The sequence below is a fragment of the Penicillium crustosum genome (genome assembly GCF_028827405.1).
Source record: "Penicillium crustosum strain IBT 35664 chromosome Unknown utg000001l_segment0_segment0, whole genome shotgun sequence".
NCBI classification, from domain to species: domain Eukaryota; kingdom Fungi; phylum Ascomycota; class Eurotiomycetes; order Eurotiales; family Aspergillaceae; genus Penicillium; species Penicillium crustosum.
This window is the reverse complement of record NW_026623122.1, coordinates 8,772,812-8,790,592: the sequence shown is the minus strand read 5'-3', so window position 1 is coordinate 8,790,592 and position 17,781 is coordinate 8,772,812. Positions and strand designations below refer to the sequence as shown.

General features: G+C 46.4%; 8 protein-coding genes across 8 annotated transcripts; 1 reads left to right on the top strand and 7 right to left on the bottom strand.

Annotated features, from left to right (window-relative positions):
• Nucleotides 1-2,139: 2,139 nt before the first annotated feature.
• N7487_003257 (SNG1 family protein) lies at nt 2,140-3,351 on the bottom strand (the record flags this gene model as incomplete). Its single annotated transcript, XM_056871004.1, has 1 exon — nt 2,140-3,351. The coding sequence occupies one exon, from the start codon at nt 3,349-3,351 to the stop codon at nt 2,140-2,142; it is 1,212 nt and encodes a 403-aa protein (XP_056735788.1).
• Nucleotides 3,352-4,812: 1,461 nt separating this feature from the next.
• On the bottom strand, nt 4,813-6,458 carry N7487_003256 (uncharacterized protein; the record flags this gene model as incomplete). The annotated part of the gene is made up of 3 exons (XM_056871003.1): nt 4,813-5,094; nt 5,146-6,283; nt 6,322-6,458. The coding sequence occupies 3 exons, from the start codon at nt 6,456-6,458 to the stop codon at nt 4,813-4,815; spliced, it is 1,557 nt and encodes a 518-aa protein (XP_056735787.1).
• A 784-nt stretch (nt 6,459-7,242) lies between these two features.
• Nucleotides 7,243-8,800, bottom strand: N7487_003255 (putative salicylate hydroxylase; the record flags this gene model as incomplete). Its single annotated transcript, XM_056871002.1, has 6 exons — nt 7,243-7,564; nt 7,640-8,090; nt 8,151-8,231; nt 8,285-8,437; nt 8,493-8,663; nt 8,714-8,800. The coding sequence occupies 6 exons, from the start codon at nt 8,798-8,800 to the stop codon at nt 7,257-7,259; spliced, it is 1,251 nt and encodes a 416-aa protein (XP_056735786.1). The 3' UTR covers nt 7,243-7,256.
• A 1,040-nt stretch (nt 8,801-9,840) lies between these two features.
• N7487_003254 (FAD-binding oxidoreductase) lies at nt 9,841-11,597 on the bottom strand (the record flags this gene model as incomplete). The annotated part of the gene is made up of 3 exons (XM_056871001.1): nt 9,841-10,773; nt 10,832-11,314; nt 11,388-11,597. The coding sequence occupies 3 exons, from the start codon at nt 11,595-11,597 to the stop codon at nt 9,841-9,843; spliced, it is 1,626 nt and encodes a 541-aa protein (XP_056735785.1).
• Nucleotides 11,598-12,777: 1,180 nt separating this feature from the next.
• On the top strand, nt 12,778-14,087 carry N7487_003253 (uncharacterized protein; the record flags this gene model as incomplete). The annotated part of the gene is made up of 4 exons (XM_056871000.1): nt 12,778-13,206; nt 13,266-13,419; nt 13,474-13,671; nt 13,738-14,087. 4 exons carry the CDS (start codon nt 12,778-12,780, stop codon nt 14,085-14,087), a joined length of 1,131 nt encoding a protein of 376 aa, XP_056735784.1.
• Nucleotides 14,088-14,232: 145 nt separating this feature from the next.
• On the bottom strand, nt 14,233-14,864 carry N7487_003252 (uncharacterized protein; the record flags this gene model as incomplete). The annotated part of the gene is made up of 2 exons (XM_056870999.1): nt 14,233-14,377; nt 14,782-14,864. The coding sequence occupies 2 exons, from the start codon at nt 14,862-14,864 to the stop codon at nt 14,233-14,235; spliced, it is 228 nt and encodes a 75-aa protein (XP_056735783.1).
• A 25-nt stretch (nt 14,865-14,889) lies between these two features.
• On the bottom strand, nt 14,890-15,395 carry N7487_003251 (uncharacterized protein; the record flags this gene model as incomplete). Its single annotated transcript, XM_056870998.1, has 2 exons — nt 14,890-15,291; nt 15,357-15,395. The coding sequence occupies 2 exons, from the start codon at nt 15,393-15,395 to the stop codon at nt 14,890-14,892; spliced, it is 441 nt and encodes a 146-aa protein (XP_056735782.1).
• A 1,159-nt stretch (nt 15,396-16,554) lies between these two features.
• Nucleotides 16,555-17,594, bottom strand: N7487_003250 (NmrA-like family protein; the record flags this gene model as incomplete). Its single annotated transcript, XM_056870997.1, has 3 exons — nt 16,555-16,711; nt 16,767-16,929; nt 16,985-17,594. 3 exons carry the CDS (start codon nt 17,592-17,594, stop codon nt 16,555-16,557), a joined length of 930 nt encoding a protein of 309 aa, XP_056735781.1.
• Between the last annotated feature and the right edge of the window lie 187 nt (nt 17,595-17,781).

Genomic DNA, 17,781 nt, shown 5'->3' with positions numbered 1-17,781 from the left:
CGATCTTCGATCACCACTGTTGCCGTTTTCATATCCTCTTCCAGCTCATAACTCGAAGGTACAAATGGGAAACGAGAAAGGTCGAGATCGTTTCGCATCTCTACAAGATTCTCGAAATCACCACAGGTTCTTCCATCAAATCCCATCCTAAATCATGGTGCCAAGGCTCTGATACTAAATTTGCAGGCCTCTACAAGCCAACTCCAAAATTGGCCAAGGTAGTCCACAGCCATACGGGCAGATCTCGTTGCATGTCTCCTTTGTTAAACACCTTACTCTCCTCCTCTTTCAGCCAGTGCAATTCCATCAGGGCCTAACATCCATCGCCATCGCTAGCTTTATTGGTGTTACATCCATCAGCATGAGGCTACGGGCCAAAGTCTGGTATGGTCCTAAGCAACAGCAAACGTGCGTTTGGGTATCAAGGTCGACCATAAGTTTCCTTGAGATCTAACATGTCTGTATACATGAGATGAGGTTCTTAAGGCTATTTTAAAGGAACTTTAAATCGCAATCCTGTTTTTGATCTTCGTGCAACTTTCCTTGCTGAGTATACATATACATACTATCATCGTTACTTTCGTTTTCCTTTTCTTTTCCCGCCAAAAACAAAAACATACAACAGTGAGGATTCGCTGGTGGTCACCCACCCAACTACTAACTCACCGGCGTGTGGCTTAAGTACGGCTGAGCGGACGGGAAGCCCTGTTTTCCACACCCTATGGTCGTATGTATCATGTTATGCGTGGAAGGGGATCACATAGTAAATCGATACTGAGGACTCTAGCTGGTTGGTGGTAGTAAACGAGTAAAATGGTGAGAAGTCTGATAATATTATAGTTCGGGTACGAAGTCAACTTGCTCAATTAGTTTTCTTTGGTCAAAGTTTTATATTATATAAAATATACAGCTACTGGTATAAAAACTCAATTGGTCTATATATGATCTGGACCTCTATCTACGTTTGAGTGCGAACATAATAACTTAACTATATCTCTGTTAACTAAGCATACCCCCCTTGGTTCGCAACTCTCATTGGTTCTTATTGCCAAGAATCTATTTAGATCCACTCTCACTTTACACGTAGAAACATATTCACTATCTAGTTATAGCAATGCTAAAGCCTTCTGTTTTAAGAGTTATTATCATCTACTTGTCATAAAGGCCAACCTAGAAGATATGTATAACATGATTTTTATAGGGTTTAGATGAATGGTCGGTCGCACTATTATCAAGTTGAAACCAGTATGGCCAAAGGTTATATATAACTAAAAATGTCTCTTACATAGAATATGCTTTTTTAATGCCCTCGTATATATCTAAAAAGACATCCAAAAGCATTTAAAAAGTAGCTTAAAAGACATCTCAAGAGACGTCTAAAATGAATATAACAAGGTCGTATGAGCAGCTGATCACAACTCTTGTCTTGAATATGCCTCCGGCGATGAATGAAGCGATAAGGCGATATTCAATGAGAGAGTTATGAACCGGTGGCATACTTAGTCGCGCGTGCTGGATATTCAGGCGTCTCGGTTCGGCTCCACACTGCTCCCCGGATATACGGCAACTTCAAAAAAAGGGAGAAAACCAGGTATGGGGAAAAGGGTCCGTTTGGTTTTCTATATCGGTCGCGGACATGCTCGCCGCCTTCACTTGCCCAAGGAAAGCATGCAAGGGATTTCTCATTGGTCGGCTTGTTTCTAACTTACGGTTCGTTCCCTTGACACTAAATAGTTGTTGAAACAAAAGCTCCGAGACTAATATAAATCCTGGGAGAAAAAGGAATGATATACATTGAGGGAAACGCGGACTCAATTATACAATGTATTGATTTGCGAAGGAATAGTTTGTTCTCTAATGAAAGATTCTCTGTTCAAGATTTATAATAAGATGGATACAAAAGAAAGGGAGAAAGGTTCTATTGAAACATGGAAAAAGATTGTAGCAAGGCAAAGATAAGAAGAAGAAGAAGAAGAAGAAGAAGAAGAAGAAGAAGAAGAAGAAGAAGAAAAGAAATCAAAAAGAAAGACACACAGAGTAACTCGAAGACTCATACTTAGAATATGTCCCTTCAGAGACTTTTGCACGCATTCTGTGTCAAAACCCCCTTTTCACGGCGAGGTACAGGCAAAATTCGGATCAGACTTTCTCGAGCTCAGAAATGGTTGACATCACGACTGAAAGCACACGCCTGCGCATGGCAGCCAAAAAGCCGAAAATCCCAAGAACCCACCAAGAGAACAAAATTGGTAGTGACCGATACAGAGTCGGGTTACATCCATGAGTCCAGATATCGACGAGGACTTGATAGATCTCATATGCAGGCAAAGCATATCCGATGCGGTAGAATCCAGGAGATAGCTCAAAGGGGCCGAGGGTACTCGATACATTCATGATGATCCAAGTCAGGATGAAAAACGGCATAAACTTCATCGGGAGCACTGCCGTGACCGAATCGATGAGGAGGAAGTTGACATGCATTCCCAGCCAGAGGACCATCCACGTCAGTGGGAATTGCCCAGGTGTGGTTCCCCAGTCTTCTTGGAAGGCCCAAATATAGCCGCTCATGCAGAGCGACGCAATGAAGGCAAAGAAAACAGATAATCCCAACCGAAGAGAGATGTTCTGTCTCAGGGACAAAGTTTGGAGGATTTTGGATTCTGCCGTAATACCGTTCAGGGCCATTACGAAGAAGAATTGTGGTAGAATGACCATCACCATCGACACAGTGTTGTAGTAGAAACGAGTACCCTGATTTGTTGGCTTGATATCGATTGATGTGGCGCCAATTGGGTCGAACAAGACCTGGGCAATATTTTTATCTGTTGTGTTGGCTGTTGAAATTGCTGATGTTCCATTCATAGCATTGTAGGCACCTCTGGTTGCCTGAACCAGACCCTGGAGACTGGAAGAGATAACTTGGGCGTAGGAGGGATACTTCGCACCGTTCCAAACATAGGTCAATGCCTCGGAATTTTTGTATGTTTGCGCAGCTTCGGGGGAGGCGAGTGCGGCGGACAATCTTGAAGAGGCGTTAGGATTGATGTAAATTGCTCCCCAATAGTGACCCTTGCAGATAGATTCACGGATATCGTTTGTAGCTAGATACTCGGTCGATGGATGTTCAATGAGAGTGGGAAAGCCAGGGCTTGCTAGCTGGGAATATGCAGCTTTAACTGATTGTCCAACGATGCCGTCGTCGTAGTCGACAAGGAGAATGTTGAAGGCCTTCATCCGCTGTGAGTCGTTGAAGGCGCTGCCGTATAGGTAGCTCATATTTCCAAGAAATAAGAGCTGGATGAGGAAAAACGAGCCTCCCACGGCACCCAAAAAGGACTTTGGGATTTGCATGTTGGAGGGGCACAGGCGCGATGTTCTGAGGTTCAAGTGGGAATGATAGGTTTATCATAAATTGCTGATACAAAATTATTATTGTGACAAGAGGAATTTGAGAAGGAAGGACAGATTTGCGTGAGACTTAACTTTAAAGCATTGGGCTTCCTTCGGACATAAAATCTCGGAGGACAATATCCTCGCCGAGAATGCCGGTGAAGTAGGGGTGAAGTCTGTAATTTTGGAACATACATCGTACAATGTCAATGTAGATTAACCTTTCCACAAAGTTTTAATCTAAGATCCACTGTGGATACCAACCTCCGCTGTGTAAGCGGAAGCATTTCGGGAATAAGGTAATCTAGATTACGTAGCGTATCACATATATTTACTTCATGTGGATAATCTTTTTCATAATCATGCAATATATTTTAGGCTGCGCGTAGTCGAACTAGGAGTTGTTCATAAATCTTGCTAACCCCCCACCACTTGATGTTCCTCATCGTGGAAATCGATTCGTCCAAGAGTTTCCCTAGACCTGAAGGAGACGATAAGTTCCCCACGCCTGACATCTTGATGCGCCCTTGACCAGTCTCAACCCACTGGGCCTGTTTGGAGTTATTGAGGTCTGATGCCCCTATGATGATAGAGGGCGCGTTAGGCGGGGAGTTTTGGGACTGGCCCAAAAGAACAGAATATAGCCACAAAACCAATACTGATTGGAAGAAAAGTACTGGTGTGGAGTAATGCATGCAGTAGGTGGATCGAACAGTTTCGAACAAGCTGGCTGCATACACAACAGCTTGCCTTGTCTCGCGAGGGGAGGAACTCCATTCCATTTGTAGTTGGCCCAAGTCGCAATCGTTGTACCGTTTGTATTTAAATTTCAACACGGTCGACAGCAAAGACATTTTTGGTAAATTGTTCATCATTAACCCAGAGAAAATCATGATTCGATGAGCGGCCTGTGCCTTCATCTCGTTCATGGGAAGATCTTGGCCTTGGTTATATGTTATGGCAAGTATTTGTCGCAGCGTGTGCGCAGCTGCCGTGCAATCAACCGCTGAGACATTAGCGGAACAGTACAATAACTGGCGGCGGTTCTCTTCAATGGTATTGAGAAGTTGCTGCAAGATAGCGCTTTTCCCGAGTACTCCAGTCTTATTCCATATTGCCGTCCGGCCTGGATCGGACACCAGTCGGAATAGAGTCTGCGGGAAATTCTGTGCTATTTGCCTTGTTAGAGAAACATAGCAATTACTGGGATTTTCAATTACCATTAGTCATGCGATCTGGAAAGCCAGCCCAGGCTTGTGCGCTGGATGCTGCCCATGGCTTCTCTTCTTGGGGTAAGAAGTTCTGCATTTCATGGACTCTCATCACTGGGGTCAAGTCAAAGTCGGTTTGAAAAGCTGAATCTGTCAACTTGAGTTTAACGTTAGAACGAAAAATACTGAGATAAGTTTACGCTAAAAGTGTTCAGCCACTCACCCAGATGGCAAAGCCGGTTCGCCGCCTCTCTTCGTCAAGAGCCCAGATCTGCCATCTCCGATGGAGGGATAGGCCAAGATTGGATACTCTTTCACGAGGGAGGTAGTTCGTGAATAGTCGTTTCCGACGAGCCAAAGTTACAGGAAGTGCTTGCAACAATTCCCCGATTTCGAGGGCCCTCCTTTCCCCAGAATACCGCAAGGCCAATTGATTTAGCAGGATGACCTGCACCATCCAGAGCTCATGACTGTTTTGATTATTCCTTTCACACTGATCGGGTGTTAGGCTCACATTACATGGATTATTATCAAAGTTTCTTACCAGATATGATGTTGACCGCCGGACCATCTCATTGATAGCCCTTGAACAAGCTTGGGATTGTGGTAGCTCAGAGAATTGAGCCCCGATGGCGCTAACAGCAAATATGAGCAGCCAATGTGTGTCCGAAGTTCCGAAAGACGGCTTATGTAGGAAAGGGAATACTGGATGAAAGTGTTCAAAGTAGAGTTGCACCCATGCATTGATTACAGGGGCAGGTGGCATCCTGAACACAACAAAACGTGGATAATTTGATGTTGTTTCAATGGTCAATGCCAACTGAGCCATCTGGTCGACGACAGTATTTGAGACTTCAGGGACATGCGCCAGGTTCTCTTCATCCACTTCCTCCGTAGAAATGTGCTCCATATCGGGGAAAGACAACTGCGCGTCGATATTAAGAGCGCTCGGTCGATAATGCCGCGGCTCCATATCTTCTCCTTCCAGGAATGGCGAGCGACTGCGGTTGTACATCTCAGCCACCGCTGCGGGAGTCAAGGGTGTGGGGGGCCCAGTATTTCTAGGAGCAAGCCCTTCAGGCTCTTTTGGTACCGGCCAGAGGTTATCCGGCCCCTCGACCCCGATGGTGAGGTCGAACATGCTCGGAAAGAAGTTGATATCCAGGCCAGGGTCCCCGAAATTCTCCGGCCCTGTTCCTTCTGCATTCAAGTGTTGGGAGCCATCGTGTATCGTAGATGGTGTATCTCCAAATAACTCATTATCAGACATGCTTTCAAGTAGCATGGATGATGCATGGCGTTGGCTGAATTGTATTGACGACGTCTGAACAGTGGGTGCTTCCGGTACACCAACGAACCCTTTCTTTCCGGCAGGTTGACCACCTTCACCCTGTTGATAGAGAGAATCCTCGGAAATCTCCTTTGACGACGTATTAGTCGTAGCCTGGAAGTCCATCCTTTTGCGCTTAACAGAACGTTCATAATAGCAGTCAGTGCCGTTATTTTGGCAACGGCAACGTTGACACGGTTGTTCCCCATCACACCGGACCTTCGAAATATTGCACGGCTTGCACGCTTTGGCTATCCGACGTCGATTTGCTGTGGGATCCTTACTGTCATAGTTACGCTGGTGGATTGTAGCATGATGACGCGCTAGTGAGTCGCTAGCTAGATGGTTAGCGCTTTAGGTCGGCGGGTGAATTTGGCGCTCGAGACATACACTCTGCCGAAGCGCTGACCGCACTCGGCGCAGGCAAACGGTTTCTCTTTGGTATGGGTGCGGATATGTCGTTCATAATGTTCCCGCCTCTGAAAGGTGGTATTACAGATCTCACAATTTATTTCGGTAGATTGCATTGTTTAAGTAATCGAGACGCAAATTGAGATAACAGTGACAACCCACACGTACTAATTCAGTACAAAGTGAATCTGATGAGGGCTGGGAATAATGTAGGAACTTCTTCACAGTGGTCACAGAGTCCGCATCTTAAAGACGGGAATTCCGTCCCTAGCTCGAAGATCGACGTTCAATTTCCGTCTACGCTAACATAAAATGTCTACAAAACGCCAAGCCCCGAACAGCACAGTCGCGAAGCTTTTGTCGAGGGTCCCAATTCAATTATTAATCCCGCATTTGATGCCAGGGTAAACCATGAGACTAGTGACTAAATATAGCAAATTTATATTCCTATTGGCAGACTCAATACTCAGGATAACCGGTGCAGTCTACTCCGTATGTTGTACGCAATACCATCGGCTCTCCACCGGGTAATCTATCCTCTGGTACCACACTAAAACAGTCAATTATCGAACCGTGTGGAGAATGAACACGATATTTTACAAGTAAATTTTTAGAAGAAGTGGATCCTGGTATAACTGCCCTGGTTTTTCTAAAAAGGAGTCATTTTATTCATGCTATAGTTGAGTCCAATAAATTTTCCTATAGTGCCACGCAGTGGGTCCGCTTGTTAGCTCAAATCCACCGCATATGTCGGTGACTTTCAAAACCAAAAAAAAGGAGTAAATCGGAGTAGCAGGGTGTAAGCGGAGTATGTAAGATTTGCTTAATGAAGGAACAAATAATATTTAACACGTTTGACGTTGAGGTTAACTTAGTCTCTTGCCCTTTGACCGAAATTTCCCCGAGCATAGCCCCTAGGAAGTTCCCTGAGAAGCTGCTAGTAGACTCTGGGCATCTTGTGCTGGATTAGAGGGCCAAGTGAAAGAAAACATATCTTTCGGAAGTTCGGCACTCGGCACATATTTGCGCAATTCGTCGAGCATCTCCGCGCGGCGCTCGTCATGCGTCTTCGACATCATCATGACTGTCAATGCTCGCTCATAGCGAACCTTGTTGTACAACTCCAAGCGTCCAGATACTTGCTCCGGTGTTGTGTCCGAAGGAAATAGCGCACCAAGGGCCGCACCATCCTCGAATGCCTGAGCACCACCCTGGCCTTGATCTATATCATCTCGTTGTTTAGTCAAATGCATTATAGTAGGTTAGCCTACCATGTGGTAGAAGACAGAAAGCTTACGAGGAAGTGTTGGATGTGCTGCATCTCCGACGAGAGCAAGCCTGCCTTTGACAAACTTGGTTGGAGGGGAACGGGATGCTAGACTCCACAGCTTCACATCTTCACCAAGGCGGCACATTTCTCGGAGTTCGGGGCTAAAGTCCTTGTAGGTCTCGAGAAGATGTTCCACGCTACTAGAATCCAGCCAGGAGGATTCCTTCGCTGAGGTGTCGTCTCCCGAGGGGTGAATACCAGCAACATTTAACAGTTGGCCCTGGCGGCACGGGTAGAACACCAGTCGCCGGTCGCTTGCCGTGAATGCATGGAGACCATCCAGGCCCGTCTTTTTCAAGAGAGAGGCAGCCAATTCATTTTCCAGTGCCTTAGATACGGGGATCAGGAATCGGAAACAGTTTTGACCAGTGCTTTCCTTTGATGATTCCTCTCCAGTGACGCTGCTCACGGTTCGAGACTGTTGGACCAATTAGTGAACTATGCACTCGTAGTTTTAACCCTTCGGTGGAGGTCTTACGTGAATTCCGTCGGCGCCAATGACCAAATCACCAGTGAATGTGGTTCCATCCTCGAGTGTGACGACCCCTGTCTCGGCATCCTACAATCGTCAATGAATTTGAAGTACGACAATCAAACGCAGCCGTCACGCACTACTGATTGCACACGAGACGACAACCTGATGTTCACCCGTCTGCCGTTGAACTCCTTCGCAGCTGTTGCCCGAAGAGTGTTGTGTAGATCAACACGATGAGTCAAGAGCCAGCCATCATGAATATCCAGTGCTGTTTGGAGTTCCTTAGTCACCTGTATTAAATGGTGAGTTTGAGCGATCGATCATCCTGGAAGAGAGAAAGCACACAATAGGAGTCCAAAGAAGTTCACCTGCCGAATTCCACACTTGCAATATATTGCACTGGGATGCTTGCAGCGTTTGGAAGTCGCATTCCCATTCTTTTAGGATGCGACTCGCGTTGGGGGCAACATGGATAGCTGCGCCAACCTCGTTGAGAAATCCGGATTGTTCGATAACCTGAGTGAGGTGTTAGTAAATAAATTTCTATACATAGAGTGTGTACGAACTTGAACATCGTGTCCGGCCCGGTTCAACGCGATTGCTGCGCCCAAGCCTCCCAGACCAGCGCCGACGACAATAACCTTTAGTGGCATTTTGTGCTTGAGATCACAGGTTGGGTTGGGTTACAACGCTGCAGTGATCTAAAATATATACGTAGCAGTGATCGGCCGCCAATCGGCTGCCTCCACTCTCGGCTGCGCCCACTCGGTCTCTCCCAGGGTTCCCCTCTCCGAAAGTGGGGATGATGTATCATGCCATTGCCTCTTAAGGGGGTATTTTCTAACATAGTAGGGGTAGTGTGCTTGCCATAATTATTTAGTACTAATTATTTAAAATATAGGTCTTTCATATCGCATCGGCGAGGGGTTAGGGCAAACGAATCACATACACACGATATATGTAGGTACACTCCATATTTACAGCTTCATGTAGTGGGAACGGAACGAACTGTTGAGCACACTTTATCACGGCGGCTACCTTGACAGCTTCCTCGTTGTCCTTCTCTTTCTTCAAATTCTAGACCCCATACTCTGTTTCCAAGTCAGTGCGGATTTTGATCTGCTTTTCAAACCAGATGACTATGAATCCCAGATAAGCAAACGCCAGTGAAACTTGCAATACCAACCTGAGAGTATCAGAATATACGCTTACCACCTCGTCGCGAACTTGTGGCTCCAGTGATCGGATGAAAGTCGCCGATGCATGGGTAAGAGAAATAAGATTCCCAGGTGATGAGCCCAGGGTGATGCATGCTCAGATGTCTAGCTACCTTGCCTAGGCTGGTTGGGTCGCCTAATGGTATTGATAAGAGCAAGGCCTGGGCATGTGGATATAGCGCACAAGGGAATGGGAATATGAAGATGAATTGTTGTTCAAATTAGAAGATGAGACGACCTCCGGATGCACATCGAACAGATAACCAACCATAGATAAGCTGATGGACTCGTACGCTCAAGCCGCTTCTTTTTTACATCCTTGAAGCAGTGAATATAATTTAGGATGCGATGTATGCAACAAAATTAATTCACAAATATTAAATTGTGAGGTGGATAATTTATTAACATCTAGAAATCTTTTACATGCAGCTTTTTTTAAGTACAGCGGTAGATATCGTCTCTATGCCCAAATTTTTCTAGAAGGACGGGGTCACGGGGGCACGATCAAGCTTGAAGTAACCGGGCTGGAGAGTCTGGTAAACCTCCCTGGGGTCATATTTCTTCGCAATCTTCTTCAGCTGAGCCTTGTTAGCAGCACCATACCCAGCGATGGCATCCTGGAACATGCTGGCGTAGTTCATATAGACGTATTCATCGAAAATGCCGAGGGTTTTAGCCTCAGAAATGACCTTATCCATGAACTTGTTGACAAACGCGTAGATAGTCTGGTCATCAGACTTGTTCTTCCACCAGCAGGAAATGTGCAAAAGGTGAACAGGGCCAGAGGACCCAGCAAGTCCGAGAGGATTACCTCCGTGGTTCTTCATGTTGTTCAACATGGGCTCGGTTATACCCTGGTAGATGAGCACGGGCTGGGCGCCGGCGACATTAGCCACGTCTGGGATCATCGAGTAGAAGAGGTCCACCACCCAATTCGCAAATTTCTCGTCGAGAGCCGCGCTGATAGGCCAGTACACCTCGCGAAGACCGAATGGGTTCGAGGTCTCGAGGTACTCGACGTACTCAACAAGAGTCTTGGCACTGGATGTGTCTGAAATGGCCGGAATGCTTCTGTATTGCTTGTAGATCTCGGGGTTGGGGTCGTTCTTTACGTATGTCAATTCGGCGGAGGCAATGTTCATTTCTTGGGTCCGGAGGAAGGCGACGTATTGCTGGGCGTTACCGTCAATGGTGGCATTGTTGATGACATTAATCCAGGCATTGATAACCTCGGGAAACTCAGTCTGGAGGAAAGTCCTGGAACCACCGTATAACTTTGGCGAGGGGATGGTGTACAGGTTGTACTTTGTGACAAGACCAAAGTTGTTTCCGCCACCGCGCAGAGCCCAGTACAGGTCAGGGTATGAAGTTGCGCTTGCGGTTACAATCATACCACTAGCAGTAACGACCTACATGTGATTCGTTAGTACCAATTTTCTGTAGAGTATGATAGGTGCATAATCGTACCTCAAAGCTCTCAACATTGTCGCAAGCCCATCCGTACAGGTTGGAGTGGTAGGAGATTCCACCGCCCAAAACGAAACCACCAACACCAATGCTAGAAGCACGACCTCCAATAACAGCTAATCCATGGGATTCGAGGGCAGAGTAGGTGGTTAGCCAATTGTTTCCAGGCCCAACAGAAGCAACCGTCTTGTCAGTGTTAAGGGTAACGGCATTCATATCCTTAAACCAAATACTGATTCCGCCAGGGGCGCTAGAAGCACCGGTAAAGGCAGCATGGCCACCACTGCGCGCGGCAAACTCGCAACCAGTCAAACGAGAGAGCAAAACTGCAGTACTGACTTCCGTGTTCTTGATAGGACGGAAGACGCAATGAGGCTGGACCTCTTCTTGCTGCACAGACCAGAATGAGCTGGTGAAGTTGCTATACCCAGTAGTCTGCTGGGCAGCGACTTGGGAGCCAAAAAGGAAACTCAAACTTGCGCACTAAGGGGAATTTGAAATTAGCGATTGTTGGACGCCTAGCCAAATTGCTATTGGTGCCAGGTTTTTTGCTTACTGCAGCTGCACAGGCCTTATCGGTTGATCGTGTCTCAATGGCAGCGAACGACTCCAATGCGGGAATTTTCGAGACATCCACACCGAGATCTCCTAGTGCGCCGGTGATGCTGAAATCATCGGCTTCAATAACCGAGCTGGTCTCAGCGGCCTGGGTCAGGGTTAGCCCGCTAACCGCGCATAACCCGCCTATGAGGGTTGAAAGATGCATGATCTAAAATGTATGCAAGCAAGCAATACAGAGTAAACAAAATCGAGGGGAGAAAAAAAGAGAAGAAATCCAAGTGGAGGAAACTTATTGTCTTTTAACTTCCTCGGAGTTGAGCTGATCGAAAGGCTTTGATCCGATAGGGTTACCGGGATGGCCCTTGAAGTAGGCCATTAGGTGAAATTAAGTAATTAAGGGGTTCGTATAACTGGAGTAAATTATGAATTATATTATGACTGGGAATTCCAAGGATGTGTTTACTTTCGCTATCGCATAAAACAATCTCGCTTCCAAATCTAAGCGAAGCGGCACAGCCCGAACGCTTAAGCTATCCTGAAACCAGAACAACGAACTTGTACCTTTTTTTTCTTCTGGAATCAGCGGCGCTAGCACTTGTTTCGCCCTACATATTATTGTTACATAAAGTTATTCTTATTGGCTTTAAACTCTTTCTTTTTGTTGAGTTGCAAGCTAGGCATGATCTCGGAAAAGGGAAATTATGATGACTTTTCTAAGCGAGGGTGCGAGCGAGTACGCATGCCACGAAGACCCCGGCACCATAAGTCCGGGGCTTATGCAGGTGGCAGTTTAGTTTGAGACAAGAAGAAAGCCCAAACTCAATTCACAATCTTACCTAGCCTTCTCCCAGGATTAACTGAAATCGGCGTTTTTTCCCTCTTCCTTTTTCCTTCTTCCATTGCAGGTTGTCTGCACATTCTTTCGATGGACATGGTATGCTGGATCAGACTTTGACCCTTACTTGAGTAAATATATTTTCTTTTTCTACGACCCCTCCATGTGCGCCTCGGCCCGTTATCGACTCCCGTGGTCATTGGGGCCACTTGGGGGCCACTTTTGGGGGCACAAGAGCCGGGGCTGATGGGGCGGGCCATCCTCCCCACCGGGGCTATATATCGGTTCTATGATTGGCCAAGATGTGGAGGGGCCATTTATGTATATTCGATAATCCCTGCATTGGCATTCAAAACAAATGTGTATATTGCCCCTCCAAGAATGACTGCGCATGGTGGCTGCAGGTCGTGCCCATCTGTTAATCTTAAACTCAAGGTAATGGCTGCCATGTGGTTGCGAAAAATCTGGTGAAATGTTCTTTGTATATGTACGACAGTGCCTCCGCGCGGGTCCCGGCGTGATTTTCTAAAATTAAGTCTCACCAGAAGGGATGGGAGAGGCCACTACGGGTACCTTTGGTCCTAGTACCATCAAAGGCACTGGAGTTGCTCTGATTGTACTCACTTCCCTGGTTGTAGGCACTCGTTTTGTTGGTTCCATTCGAAGCTTCAAGGACCTTAAGGCTGAAGACTACCTTCTGATTGTTGCTTACATATTCTTCCTGGAACTAAGCATTCTCTACATCTACATTTCTCCTGTCATCTTTCGAATAGCAGCAGTCGGTGCCGGAACGATTCCCCCATATGCCGCCATTTCGGAAGACGGACTTCGATTACAGACTGTTTTCTTCGTCACGACCTCTTCACTATGGCTCTGTTTGTGGATGATCAAGTTCTCGCTCTTGGCAATGTATAAAAGACTGTTGGTCGGGAAAAAATACCTCATCGCCTGGTGGGCTATTATGGGAGTTTGTGTCCTGGTATGAATTTCCCGCCTAAGCTCTCGTCTTCATCAAATAACTGACGAGACTCTTCTCAGTTTATTATTGGCTGCATTCTCTCATCGTGGTTCTCATGCTCTAGCTTCCATGCCTGGTTTACTGCAGGCCAGTGCAACACCCCACGCGACCACCGGGCAGCCGTCATCAGTTTATATTACGCATACGCGGTGGATATAGTCACTGATATAGCAAGTACGCACAACCCTCTTTGATCCTCCCACATTACCCGTCTAATATATCGCTAAGTCATGATTCTCCCTATCCGCCTTATCTGGAACCTACAGATGAAAACACGACAAAAGCTGGGTATTGGCGGTCTATTCTGTTTCGGCTGGATTTGCATCATAATTTCCACTATCCGCGTCGTTCAGCTAGGCGAGACTGAAAACGGAGTCCCCGCTCCATCATGGCTAGCCCTATGGGGAACCATCGAGGCATCAATCGGTATGCTTCATTTCTCGTTTTATCTATTTTCATATTGAAACATTTTACTAACCGGCATTCGTCTAGCTGTCATGATCGGATGTTGCCCCGGCCTCTATCGCGTTCTTAAAACCGCCATCTCGCCCTCCAAGGCATCCCACCCATATGACACGTACAACTTGAGGGGCCGGGGAGGCAGTGGTATACCATCGCACCGCTCGGGTGCATTTGTGGGAACTGATGTCCCTTTGAACGGGTTTAGGGGGAAGGAGGAGGTATACCAGTCGGCGAGTGCATACCGTTCTATTAGTCCATCAAGCAGCCAGGAAAAATTGACGCACCCGAGTGACAAGCGGAATATAATGGTTAATTACGGAGTTGCCGTGACGGTAGAGGATCGCCCGAGTGATTATGGCCAAGCTGCACGTTTTGTGTAGAACAAATATATTAGGAACAAATCCTTCATATAGTTAAATGAACCCATTGTGGTAATGAGGGATACATTTCAATTTGCAGAGTTACTGTACAGCTACTATGATGCTTCTATACGGACGCTGGCGCTCCCTATAGATGGATTTCTTCCTAGGTGACTTCAAGCTCGTCTTCTCTGCACTCCACATGTGCATCTAGATACCTTTCCAGTGCAGCAAACGAGCCGTGTGAAAGCTCCAGATACTGAAGCAGGCAGAGACAACGGTGGAATGGGATTAAATATGGCTTATAAAACCTCACGGTTAGTCAAGGATTTGGATGCAGAGGGAGCCCATATTCCCCCAGGATATGGTCTGGAATAATCCAGCCAAATAACTTGCCATTACTTCTTTTATAGCGAGTATTTCATTCACAAAGGCACATCATACTCGGTGGCATTAAATTCACCACTAGGATATTGCACACCGGCATCTAGATATCGCTCCAATCTGGCCAACAAGCCGTGGGAAACTTCCAGGTATTGCAACAGCAAAGGCAGCAGTAAAATGGGATCGTTGTAGATGTGCGAAAACCAACAGTGGTATCACTGACGAAATAGCTACCGTTGCTTCTGTCATATGGAGTGTCAAACCGACAAAAGTTATCTCACGAACCAGAATATATTGTCCTTGTTTATCTTAAATGGTATGTCTCATCCACCCAGGGATGTCCTCCTCGGTGACCTCAAGGTCGTCATCCGAGCAGTACACACGAACATCTAGGTATCTTTCCCTTTTCTCCATTGAACCGTGAGAAACTGCAAGATATTCAAGGAGACAGAGACAGCGGTGAAGGAGGGAATTCATCTTCCTCCAGGATGTGGTCCGGGATCCAGAGGGTAGCTGATGTGTTATTGATCACTGCGGCAGCTCGAGCTCTGTTCTGCTCAAGCGTGTTGGTTTGGTAAACTCCAATATTGTGTCGCATTACCATCAGCACGCGTACGACCCAGCGGTTTTGGATGTGATTAGTGAGGCGACCCACTTGGGGGTTTTGTTCCGCTGCTTGACTAGCTTCATCGATCATCGGAAACTCGAGATTCTCGTGAGTTAGGCCGGGAAAAGCAGACAAAAGTTGTGCAGCCTCAATACATGGCCACATAATCACGAACCGCTGGGGGTCGACAACATTGTCAAAACCGAGATACGCTGCTAGTATCCGTTCGGCTTGCTATATGTCAGAAAGAATGGAGGTCAGCGAGATTTACTGTCTGACCGAAGTAGAAAACAACGTACCAAGGGCGTGACAACACGAAGGCGGCCGTTGAATGGCATTTCCTTTGAATGTGAGTGGTAACTGAAAGGAATTAAACCGAATTGAAATATTTAAATGATATGAAAAACCGAGCTAGGGAATATGATGGAGAAAGGAAGGTCAGTACATCAGAGGGATGCTTGATAAAGATGATAAGAAGTGAGAATCAATATCATAGAGAACTGAGGTTGACTGAAGAGAGAAGTGAAAGCTTGGTTATAAACTGCATCTGTCAAGCAAATTTATGGCGCATAAATGATAGCCAGCTTACATGAGTGTAGTAGGTTGAGATCCTAGGGAAATCACATATATCTCAAAGAACACTGTATCTTTCTGAAGGACCATTAACCAAGCCCAATAGTAATATAAAGCCAAGTATACGATAATAGGAGAAAGGGCAGTTAGGGTTTCAATAAACAGGGATCTGGGTCTCTCTCTATATACGGTGAAGTTGCAGGCCTTATGCATCTGACAGCACCAAAGACAAACAAAGATTGCATGAAAGCCGAATAAAGATACTGGTCTTGAACTACCAGATTCCACACAGGGTGTATATCAAGATGAAGGAAGATGAAGGACACCTTTGCGTTAAACATCAGAGTCCAGAATAAGGTTTGAAGTTATTGTGAATATGCTCGTATTTGTTAATAATTCAGAGAAGTTTTTGTTCTAACCTTGTAGAACTATCCACGTCATCGAGACTATCAAGAGGGTAATCATAGACTCCTGATGGGCGGTAGGCTGAACCGTAATTCGGCGGCCTCCCACACCTCTCATCATCCCACTCCCCCTACCCCCCCTTACCTTTCGTCTACCACCAAACCCCTTGCATTTTACCTAATTATGATCCTCTTCCACACATATCATGATACATACGACCATAGGGTGTGGAAAACAGGGCTTCCCGTCCGCTCAGCCGTACTTAAGCCACACGCCGGTGAGTTAGTAGTTGGGTGGGTGACCACCAGCGAATCCTCACTGTTGTATGTTTTTTGTTTTGCTCTAATGATTTCCGATCTCACGATTCGGCTGACATGGGTTGTTAATATGAATTCCAATTGTCCACTGGCAATTTATGATGCTGGAAATACGATACTAGCGACTGGTCATTGCAATGGCCCCTTGCGGATTATCACTGCCCTATAAGCGATGATAATAGCTAACTATGTATATACCACCCTATGCACTAAGTGAAAAGTAGGCATTTGGCAGCTGTTCCAATGGCCACTGGCGGATGAAGTCTTCCCAGCTAATCGCCTGCACACTAGGGTACTTGGCATTGTCCAAATCCGTACCTACAAAGGTCTGACCATTGATCCAATAGTAATAGAAGAAGCTATATGTGTCAGCATCGGCCTTTCATTATGGACCGGGTCAGGTGGGGTACTTACAGTGACATATAACCGTAGATATCTGCGGGGTTCTTCTCCCGCTTGTCATGCATGGTCTTATATAGTTCCTCCAGGGAACCACGGCTCTCAAGAGTGGGCTTAATGCCATGGACCTTTGCAAATGATTGGGCAATTTCCTGGATTGTAGAGCGGCCACCAAGGACTGAGCAAGGGTATGTTAGGAATCCGTCCAAGTGAATGCTCCTAATTTGACTTACATCGAATGATACCAGTAGCCTTGGGGTCCACAACCACTGCAGCAGTAAATTCCGCAGCGTTCTCATAGGTGGTGCCTTCCATGATCTCACTACCATCTCCCCAGTAGCGGAAAGTATTGGTCGAAGGATCGAAGATGTTGAAAAAGGAGCTGAAGATGGGTTCCATGAAACCACCAACATGGATGTGAACCCCCTGAACCTTCTTGGTGTCAAGGTAGGCCTTGACATGAATCATGGGGTCCTTGGGGAATAACTCGCCGAGCTTGAGCTTCGTGTAGTCCAGCGCCCAATCACTAGCCACATAACGAGGGACCTGGGATTCTTCGCACGAATCGATCAATGCCTTTTGTCCGTCGACCATCAATGTGTCGTCTCCAAGATAGCAGCAGACCACCACGTCAGAGCCAGTGACAAAAGTGCGGATTGCCTCGTTGTCGAGGGCATCGCCTTTGAAGATAGTCACTTGGGGTGATGAAGAAATGGCCTCTGGGACCTTGCTGGGGTCACGGCAGTATCCACGGATGGAGACACCATCTTGCTTCAACAAATGGGAAACAAGTCTCTTGGCAAATTTGCCGGTGATACCTGCGATGCCAACAGTGATAGACATGGTGATGGTGGCGAGAATATATATAGAAGAGGGTTTGGGTTAACAAAGCGAAGCGATGATGGGTGGGTGATCCAACACTGAAGCCATGGCCTCATTTATAGCTTTTTGTCAACCTATTTTCCCATTTCTTAATCAAATTGATTATAGGACCGAGATTTGTAACCATGCAGCGCATACATGTTGAATA